General features: G+C 42.4%; 3 protein-coding genes across 3 annotated transcripts in view; 1 reads left to right on the top strand and 2 right to left on the bottom strand.

The window, feature by feature from the left end:
- The window catches only part of NAGPA (N-acetylglucosamine-1-phosphodiester alpha-N-acetylglucosaminidase), an 18,991-nt gene extending 12,142 nt beyond the window's left edge, over positions 1 to 6,849 (bottom strand). Inside the window, exon 1 of the mRNA XM_009891552.1 lies at positions 6,821 to 6,849. Within this exon, the coding sequence (XP_009889854.1) occupies positions 6,821 to 6,849 (29 nt within the window). The remainder of the gene's footprint in view (positions 1 to 6,820) is intronic.
- A 131-nt stretch (positions 6,850 to 6,980) lies between these two features.
- On the bottom strand, positions 6,981 to 9,868 carry LOC104292214 (chromosome unknown open reading frame, human C16orf89). Its single transcript, XM_009891551.1, is given in 6 exon segments — positions 6,981 to 7,003; positions 7,153 to 7,236; positions 7,679 to 7,786; positions 8,246 to 8,344; positions 8,347 to 8,364; positions 9,745 to 9,868. Coding segments are annotated over 6 exon segments (456 nt in total).
- A 106-nt stretch (positions 9,869 to 9,974) lies between these two features.
- Positions 9,975 to 9,994, top strand: part of ALG1 (ALG1, chitobiosyldiphosphodolichol beta-mannosyltransferase) — a 10,222-nt gene continuing 10,202 nt past the window's right edge. The window contains exon 1 of the mRNA XM_009891550.1: positions 9,975 to 9,980. Within this exon, the coding sequence (XP_009889852.1) occupies positions 9,975 to 9,980 (6 nt within the window). The remainder of the gene's footprint in view (positions 9,981 to 9,994) is intronic.

Genomic DNA, 9,994 nt, shown 5'->3' with positions numbered 1-9,994 from the left:
ATGGCGAGCGGTGGCCCGTGTCTCCGCACGGGCGATGGCGACGTGTGTGGGTCAGCGTTAGCCTCGGGGAGGGCGGGCTGTCCCGCCTGGCGCCTTCTCATGGCCGTCTCCCGGAGAAGGAGGTGAGTAGGGCTGTGAGGCCGCCACAGCTGCACCCTCCTCCTGTGCAGGATCGGGATTGCGCCCATTTTCCAGAAGGGAAAAATAGCTAAATTTATGTTGCGGGGGGTGTGTGTGTGTGTGTGTGCGTGTGACAATATATTCAGTCAGCCCCAGGTTTCCCCAACGGTAGCGTTAGTGGTTCGGGTTCTGTGGTAGGCCGGAGCTAACGGAGTTTGGGCCAAAAACTCTTGGAAAACCTTACTTTACAAACGTGGGGATTTCCTCTGTCAAGAAACAGCCAATCAAATCCTCCATTTCTCTATCTGCCTTTAAGCTAATTCTTTTTTCTAACTGGGAACCAGATGCCAGACCCTGCATTTGCAGTAAAAAAAAAAAATGTTTCTAATCTCTGTAATTCTATTTTGTATCAAAGAACTATTTTATTAAGAGTGGTTAAGGGCACCTACTTTATTCACCGGCAAAGTTCCGCACTTCTTCCTCTTGACCGCAGAGCTCGCTCTGGGCGCGTGCAGCCGAGCTTCAGCTCTAGCACTGACCAGAGAATACAGTTTGGAGAGCCATAACCGCCCAAAGAGCAACAGTAAAACAGGCACCCTTTGGTTTTCTACCAAATTCTAGCAGTTTAAATGGCAGAGGAAATTAATCGGAGGGGTTTTGCCAGGGTTCGGGGGCTGGTTGCTGGAGGGATGCCGACTTTGGGATGTTGTTTCAGTGTTTTACCGCTCTGTTCTGAGCCGCGCTTGTCACTGAGGAAAATACTGCTGGTGTGTCATTATATGGGAAATGAAATTTCAAAATATTCATCTTGGGAATACAATACATCTTCAGGCGTGCGGTCAGCTCCCAGGCTGGTGGGGCTAATGGTGGAATCCAAGCTCTCCCTGGAGCCGTGGCTGTGGCACGGACTTTGGCGCCGGTGAATGCGGAGGGCAGGGCTGGCACTGCGGGCCGGCAGCTGGTGCCCCTCTCTTAGGATGGGGGATGCAATTAAACTCTTTCCTTTCTTCCCCTGTGCACAAATGTAGCTTCACAGAGAAGTTTCCTGTTTTCTTGCAAAAAAATCAAGCCTACTGCTGAGCGGCATTGCGTGTCATTTCGTTGAGCTCCACAGAGAGTGGGGGAGAGGGGAATTTGAGGAGAAAGTGTTGGGAAAGGCCCATTCACACTGTAGAACAGTTCGTTACATTTCCCTGATGCGTGTTCCTGTCTGTGCGGCACTGCGAGAGGCTGACGGTGAGCTCAGGTAGTCGTTGTCTCCTTTCTGTCAGGCATTTGTTTCTGTAAATTGTGCGATACGAGGGCAGGTGTCCCCCCTGTCGATGGGGGCAGTGGGGCTGTGGAGCCGCCTCCCCAGGGCTGTATTTCAGGTGGCAGAAGCTGGCGTTTCCATGGCCAGTGCTAAAGGACGGAGCCAATGCCTCAGCTCTCCCGGGGTAAGTATACCTGGTATAGGTAAGTGTGCTGCTGTCTCAGCTACCTTGCAGGTCGGAAAATGTGCTCTTATTTCAGCAATAAAATGAAAAACTCCCTTAGCACAAACCAGAGCATTAAAAGTTCTTAGCAAATCTTAGGGTTATTATGCCTCCTCTTTCATTCAGCAGTGGAGGGCTGCATCTGTCCTGCCTGTGTTTCGAGCTGGAAACAAGGCTGTCCAGTTCAAACTCCAGGGTGAGCTAACAGAGTGGTTTTAATGGTCTAAAGTCAGCTCTACCGAAAGCAGTGATTAGAGTACTCTAGGAGTTCATTCAGGATCGTGCTGTGTCTTTTCCTCAAACACCTTAAACTTTCTGCAGAGAACATCCTGTGCTAAGGGCTTCATTGTAAAGCTTCCACCCAATTCCCAAACTCACCTTGTCTTTCCCGGAGCTTACAAGAGAGGGCAGGATCACAACAGGCCAAAAGCTGCCTTTGGAAATCTGCAGGGAACAGAAACCTCGTGTAAACTGAAATGAAAAAAAAAAAAAGAATCACATACTGTTGTGATTTTTTTTTTTTTAAAAAAAAAAAAAAGAATCACATACTGTTGTGATTTTTTTTTTTTTAAAAAAAAAAAAAAGAATCACAAAACAGTATTTGAAAACTGAATAGTCTTTCCTCTCTATATAGTGCATTTACTTTCAATTTACTTTCCTCTCCAAAGCAGCCCCTCCCACTGCACTAATATTAAGTACTGCATGGAGTATAAGTAATTTGTTTTTCTAGAACTTTTCAAAGAGGGAAGAGGGGGCTTTGTTAGAATTTCAGTGTTAGTTTGCAGTGACACGCGATTTACCCGTTAACGGAGATAACTACCCGTTGTTAAAGATAACCAGTCTCAATTTCAAGCATGAACGGAGATAACTACCCATTGTTAAAGATAACCCGTCTCAATTTCAAGCATGTCACAAACACACCTCCCCAAAATACAGGCTCTAAAGTCTATGTATGTGCAGGTGCTGGCAAACCACCTTATGACCGCACTGGACTGAATGGATCTCAGCAGCTACACTGTCCTGGGTCTTGGTCTGAAGACACAGCTCCAAACCTAACCTAGGTTTTAGTCTAGGTCAGGTTCTACACCAGTGTCTCTGTTTTCTCCATCAATTGAGGTTGGCCAAGCTTGCCTTTTTTTTTTTTTTTTTCTGTTATCATGTATTTTTCTGAATATCATGAAAGGAACGTGTATGCTGATGTCTAGATCTAGTACTAGCTCCAGCTTGGTCTTGAATCTGAAGTTTAGCCTAGCTTGGAAAATTATGGCATGAACACAATTAACAAGTATTTGATGCTTAACCTGTTATTTGAAAATTTTTAGTTGTGGAAAAAACATGTCTAATGATTACTAATTTGAATTTGCCTATGGGAACTTACCAGGAATCTTACAGCTACATAGTGGCTCTTCTCTTTCTGGTTAACTTATCTCCCTTCTTCCTCCTCTATGCCTGTATCTGTAAAACTGGATGGAAGTCAAAAATTTATTTCTATAACGTATACTTGTTCCTGTCTGAAAATATGCTAAGCCAACACAAATCAGTCAGGAGAAACTCTTTGGGAAGCTGTATAAAAATTTCCTCTTCTTTTTACCTTCGCACTTTCCTGAGATATTTCTTGGGTAGGAAGAAAATGAATAAATGAATAAAGCGGATAAAAAGCAGCTAGTGAGATTAAAAGGCAGCAGCTGAAAGACTAAGGTTAGTCCATACCCCCACAGTGCAGGTCTGATTGCTGCAAATACATATTACTGAGATATTCCAAGTTCCTTTTTTCAGTGCAAATGAAAAAAAAAAAGATGGTGCCATTTTTAGAAGGCTTGTACTGCGCATATTGTGTGGCAATAAGAGTAGCCAAGGTGGCGGCAGGTTTTTTATGAGGTTGGCTTGAGACATGTGGGTTGGTGGCTTCTGGTGAAGTCACACTAGTCAGAAGGATTTAGGCTCCTGCGTGTCTGTATTGCACTTGCAGCAATCTGTCAAGGGGAGGAAGCCTTGAGATGGATTTTATTTGCTCACATGAGTATGTAGTGTGTATCTGTCAGGGAGAACAAGTTTGGCGATGTTCACGGGAAGAGACCCCACTCAAAAGCTGTGCAGCACTTTGGGGGTTTTTGAGCACTCTGCAGTGTAACCCAATGAATAACATAGTGGCTACCTTGTTACTCTGTTGTGGCAAATACCCTGAGGTATTAACAGGCATGACAAAGGAATTAAAACCGAAAGTGGCTTGGAATAAAAATCTGCTAACTCAGCACTACTCCTGAGAGCCCATATTGCTGGGATGCATGCAAATTGACCGTTTAAGCCAAACAACCTTAGGAAAATGGTGCTGGGGCTAGAGCTTGGACTCACTGAGCTTAAGCAGACCATTTCTAGAATAGACTGCAAACAGCATTTTCAAACTGTCACAGGGAGAAAAGTGGGGGAAAGCCTTTTGAAAAACATAATTGTTATTCCATAAATATGAAAAATTCTACAAGCAGAAAAAAGTTTCCTCACAAAATGCATTTCTCATAAATGCATTCATCTCTACTCCGATTTTCAGAACGTCAGATACAAGTGATGACTGCACCATATTTATCTTTCACTTCCAACTAAGTGCTCAGATTGGCCGAAAGAACGTTTACTATGACTTTACCTTTATAAACTCGAGTCCCTATATCTATAAAGCTAATACACTTGTAAGTAATTCCAAGTAGTTTGATAACCTGCCAGAAAATACGGCTGTGTGGAATTCGTGGTGTTATGCCTGATAGCCTGCAGGAATCAGTCGCTTGTTCCAGCACAGGACGTGATATTTGCACTCCATTCAAGGAGGTAAATATGAAAAGCAATATGCATTTCGCACGAAAGGGATACGCAGCAAGTAGCTGTCAGGTGAGCTAGGCGAGAGTGAAACGAGAGGTTCCCAAAAGAACAGCTGTCCTACAGGGTGGTATGGCCGTGTGACTGCCCGTGCCGGGGCTCTGTGTGTTAAAGCAGGCGAGGGACCTGGCACAGGGGGGCTTTCCTTGAAGAGATTTTGACTCTTTCCCAGGAAGAAAAAGCTGCGTTCTGAAGAGGATCTTTGAGCAAATATTTCAGGCTTTATTATCCTGTTCAACCAGTCTGCCCACACTTGTAATTAGTTCTATGCTTTAAAAGGGAACAATGGTTTCATTGTTACCACATACATGCTGGTAGGCAATATGGAGAATTACAATGGAAATACAGTATCTAATATCTCTTTTTATTACCAGTGTAAAAGAACCATAACCAGAATACCAGCATAGCACTGAGACTGGGTGGCTATTAGGGTCTGCAGAAGAGCATCCTTTATTTGTGTCTTTATCGCTGTTTGTAGTGCAGAAATACCATTTTTTCTCTGCGGTATGTGACACATCTTATTTCATTGCTGGTCAGTACATCTAACCTCGTTTTAAACTCTTGACCAAGGCTCTAACTTAATGATTTTTCACCATGGGGTTCAGTTACTTCCACGGGATCTCGGTGTGATAATGTGGCAAATGTTTCTGCCAGGGGGCTTCTATTTGCTCTTGGCATCTGAATTTCCACCAGAAAACAGGAATCAGCAAGCTGAAAACAGCTGACAATTGTTTATTAGAACCCAGCGGAATGCAGATGTTGAAGGTATTTAGTACCTGGTAGGATAAGGACTTGAGACAGCAAATTAAGAGATATCACACAAATAGACAGGACATTGATTCAGATCCAGTGAAGTTGAAGATATCTTTGCAATTCAATAGCATTTGAGCTAGAGAAAAATGTATGCATTCAACGGTAATGGGGCTGCACCGAAATCATCCCTGGCTTTCTGGGATACACTAAAACTTACCAGGAAAAACCACATTGTGGACGGCTTTCCAGTATTGCTGTAATTAAAAACTAGTTCCCAAGGTGGAGCTCCTCTTTGTACTGCAAGTTAAAAGGTCTAATCCTGTTTCGCTATGAACCGAGCACTGGTATTGCTCAAGGCCCTCTCTGTGCAAGTGGCGCTCCCTGCTGACAGCCTGCGACTGTCAACTGTCCTCCTCAGTCAACGAGGTTGCAGGGGTATTTTAGGTCATCACCATCGTCGCCACAGGTGACGGGATGTACTGATTTTCAAGCCATATGCATTTGGAAGGCTACAGTAGAGTTTAGTCAGGGAGATAAAATAGTAAAATTGAACTGCAAGTTAAAACGTCAGTTGGACTTTACGGCCATCTCTGCCCCACAATTTGTGTGTGACCCTGAGCTCAGCATTTGACCTTAGATAAAATTCTCTCTGTGCTCTACTATACCCAGCTGTTGAGAGAATCACAGAATCACAGAATGGTGAGGGTTTGAAAGCAGCTCTGGAAATCATCTAGTCCAACACCCCTGTCAGAGCAGGGTCACTTACAGCAGGTAAGTGTAATCCTGGGGTTTTTTTTCCCTAGCGGGGATATTGTGAGTCTTTACTTTGATAGCCACTGAAGAAAAAAACTATCCTTTATAGAATGAAAAACATTTTCTTTCATGATATGAATTTGTATCACAGGACGAATACCTTCAGTTGATATCTGTATGTGCGAGACTTCTGTAGTTCCAAAGATCAGAAACATGGACAGTCAGATAGATTAATACTGGAGTTTCCACGTGAGATGAAAATGTATGAATTTTAAGATTTGTGAATTTCTTAGTGCTGGGCATCCTGCTGTATAATTCAGATAGGGAAATATTTGACTCATTTTATGAATTATAATGACCATTAGTGCTCTGACTACTTTAAACAGACTGCCTTACATAACATGTAGCATTTGTTCAAGTGTTTTATTTTACAAATGCTGTCTCCATTATGTCTTTCAGGAGCACCTTTTTTTCATTAGTTGTTTGTTTTTCTTTAAATTATATTGATACATGGTAAAATGATAATATGGCTGAACTGGCAAACATGAAATTTAACCACCTTTGCTCACAAGTTATTTGCAAATGGACTTTGTATTTCGAAGCATCAGTTTGTCAGGGCACTGAGTGCAGCAGCAGGTCCTAATTGCCCTGACCATGCTCACCACCCACACCCTCTGCCCACGGGCCCAGAAGCCTCATTTAAGCTCAGGCCTGGTCTTTAATTCTTCCCTGAGCTATGTTGTAGATGTGCCTGTTTCCAGTCCTGTTCCTGAATTGTTATTTAGATTTATTGGCCTCCCTTTGTTATTCAGAGTGACTTTTCCAGGCTTCGATTCTAGCGGCTTATTTGGTACAGGCCCAGATTGGAGTTCTCATTCTGCATTCATGTCGTGAGATCTGTCTCCAAACTGTCATTTAATAAAAGCATTCCACCCTCGCAAAAGTCTTGGGATAATCAGGATCATTTTTCTTATCCACGCAAGCATTTGTGGTGCCTTCTTTCTGCAAACATTCTCAGGGAGATGAGAAAGCCGCTCCTACATGTAAGAAAGGGGAGTTAGAATCACCTTGGAAACAACTGCGTTGATTTATATTATTGAATAATTTATGCACCGTTGGTCAGCAGTAACTGGAACAAAGCTTTCTAAAAGATACACCTTCCTTCAAACACATCAATTATTTTTACCTGCAAACAACTTTCCCCTTCTCTTAAATCTCCTCAGCAGTTGCTTTTGGTCTGCTGCTCCAGAGGTGTGTTCAAAATCTTTACATGGAGCAAAAAACAAAGAAATAAGAGGAAATGGATTGCTCCACAATGCTGAGTTTTTATTCCCAGCGAAGGCTCTTGCTAACACCTCTCTCTATGAAAGTTTCCACTTTCTTGAAACAGAGGAGATGGCCTTATGTTACAGCTGATGAAACAGACTTCAAGCGAGGAAACTTGCTACAAAAGGGCTGAGGTTCTGCCCATGTGTATGAGCAGGCACGTTCTTTGTGCTGAAGATTGTGTAGCGTTTGTGAAACATTTTCGACATGAAAAACATTAATGATTGTTCCTCTTCCAGTGGAGAGATGGGGACACCCTTTGAATCAGAGTTTTCAGTAAGGCTTGACAGAGATGCTGTAAAATAGTCCTTTGATTTGCAGTCTGTATCTTATATGTTTACCAAGGTGTCATGACACCTCTCTCCTGTGGGGTAAGGCTTACTCGCTAGGTCTGCCAACGTATCCTCCCTTGGGCTTCGGCCAAGCGAGAATCTTCTCCAGCCATCGTCCACGTTTGTAGAAGTCCGAGAAACCAGACATGCCATGCAACATAACGAGGGGGGACAAAATGGGACAGAAAAAACACAGCTTATTTTGGTCAATGCTACTTTATATGCTTCATCTCCAGCAGGAAAAAAAAAAAAGAAAAAAAAAGATGCTTACAAAGCTTAATCAAATCATACTGCTTTAATCCAAACAATCTACTTTAACCACAGATTTAGGGAAATAAATTCCAGGTTTGGAAATGATGGCCCTTACAGTATAGCTAATGTACATAAGGATCATAAACTTTATATACCTTGCTTAAGTTGGGATAAAGATTCAGGTTGTAAAATTTGAGATAAATTTTCTGATGCTGATGTTATAAATGTTGTATAATTCATTACTTTAACATAGCAAATACCTCATATCTTTTGTTAGATGGTTCATTGCTCCTAAAGAAAATGCTTTGCTTTTATTATTTCACAGTAACATATACCACATTGTTGGTTAACTGAGAGCAGAGAACATACTGTTTCCCATGAAGAGGTCTCAAGAGGAAAACTTGAATCTGTTGCTTTCAATCTCTAAGTTTATTTTCATCATGCTAGCACAGAAAATATTCTTGTAATACTCAGGAACAGGTGATCTTCTGTAGATACAAAAAAGAGTATTGCACAGCATTTTATTAGACTTTTTCTCTTCCAGTCTGGAGTGGGGATGAGAAGATCCCAGAGTTCTGAATTGCAATTGAAAATCTTACATTCAATTCAAACTTTGTGCAATAAGTCAATCTAATAACATTATTTTTTAGCAGGATGCATCTTAATGGACCATAGGCTCCCTAAAAATATCTGTCTTTCTAAAGAAGTCTTGGGAGGGAATGGGAAAGAACATCAGCATATGGTATACCTACACAGCAAGCAGGTACCCTCATCATCAATCTGTTTCCAGAGTAAAAATATATGAAATAGCATTTTCAACCAGCTTGTTCGACTATTGACACAGAGAGTTGTCCCAATAAACATCTATGTTGCCTGATGCCTAAGTGCTAATTAGGTAAAAATATTTCGTTGCTTACTGGTAACGTGTCGTGGATAACGCACATGTTATCCTTTGCAACTAGAATGTCTGTTCTATAGATTTTTGGGATGAAGTACATGGATAAAATATTGCTGTTATTCAGTACGGGAAGGAGTGACCCTAAAATTGAGAAGTTGGGGAAAACATGACCAATGAAATTAAAAAGGCGTTCCTAGCTACCTTAGGTATATCGCCACAGTTTGGAGTATTTGCAGGTGGTATCTGAACCACAGGCTCCTTGCTCTGTCTAAACCTAGCTTAGGAACGGCGTTCAGAGAGGGCTGTGTCATGCCACAGGCTACGTCCATCTCCCCGTCCTGTGGCCCTGTTCCCCAGCCTCTTCGTCCTCAAATTCTGAAAGCAAATCGAAGAAGAAAGCCTGTAATTAATGGTGCAGTAGAGAGAGTTCGTGGGTACTACCTAATTTCTTAGATGTCTATCTATACCCAAAGGTACTCTTGCATGCATAAGTGTGTAGTTATTTTGAAGAAACATCCATTTAGCCTTTTTTTTTTTTGAGGCTAAACTACATTGCTGACATACCACAGAATAAGTCACTTTATTTCTGTCCGAAATGACAGAAGACTCCCTTTAAAGTTAATGGTGGTGCCATGGAACGACTGGATGTCATTGGGAAACGTCTGCTGCACGGACCTGCCCGCAGCACCGTTCTCCCAAAAAATCATCAGCAGGTTCTGGGCTCTGAAAAGCCTAAACTCAGGGCGGGTGCCGGATGTCCCTCTCACTCTAATTAAACTGTTTTGTTAACTTTAGCAGCTTTGTTGTTTCATAGGTCAAGAACATGAAGGCAGAACACTGCAACACAAATACTCTGAGCTTGAACAAGAGCTATTTTTCACCTCTGAGAGCTATTTTTTTACTGCAGAGAGTTACTTTTCACCACCACAAGCACCAGTTATTTTCTACCTTTGAAATATTTGGGGTCATAGAGAATATGTCACTTTTTCAGTCAGAGAAGACAACTCCTTCACCAGCCTTTCCACTGGGGCACGCTGAGGAAGTAACCCATGTTCTGAGGGCCGCTCATCCAAGCAGAAAGAAAGAAGATTCATTTTGCGTACTACCGCAAACTCATTTTAAAATACAGAGTTTTGGAGCCTCCTCTAGTGCCCGCTGGTCCCAGTTTGTAAAATTATATTTAACCTGAGGCCTGTCGCTATGTGTGTGCCCCCCCCCCC

The sequence above is a fragment of the Charadrius vociferus genome, unplaced genomic scaffold (genome assembly GCF_000708025.1).
Source record: "Charadrius vociferus isolate BGI_N301 unplaced genomic scaffold, ASM70802v2 scaffold619, whole genome shotgun sequence".
NCBI lineage: Eukaryota > Metazoa > Chordata > Aves > Charadriiformes > Charadriidae > Charadrius > Charadrius vociferus.
This window is presented reverse-complemented; position numbering and strand designations above follow the sequence as displayed.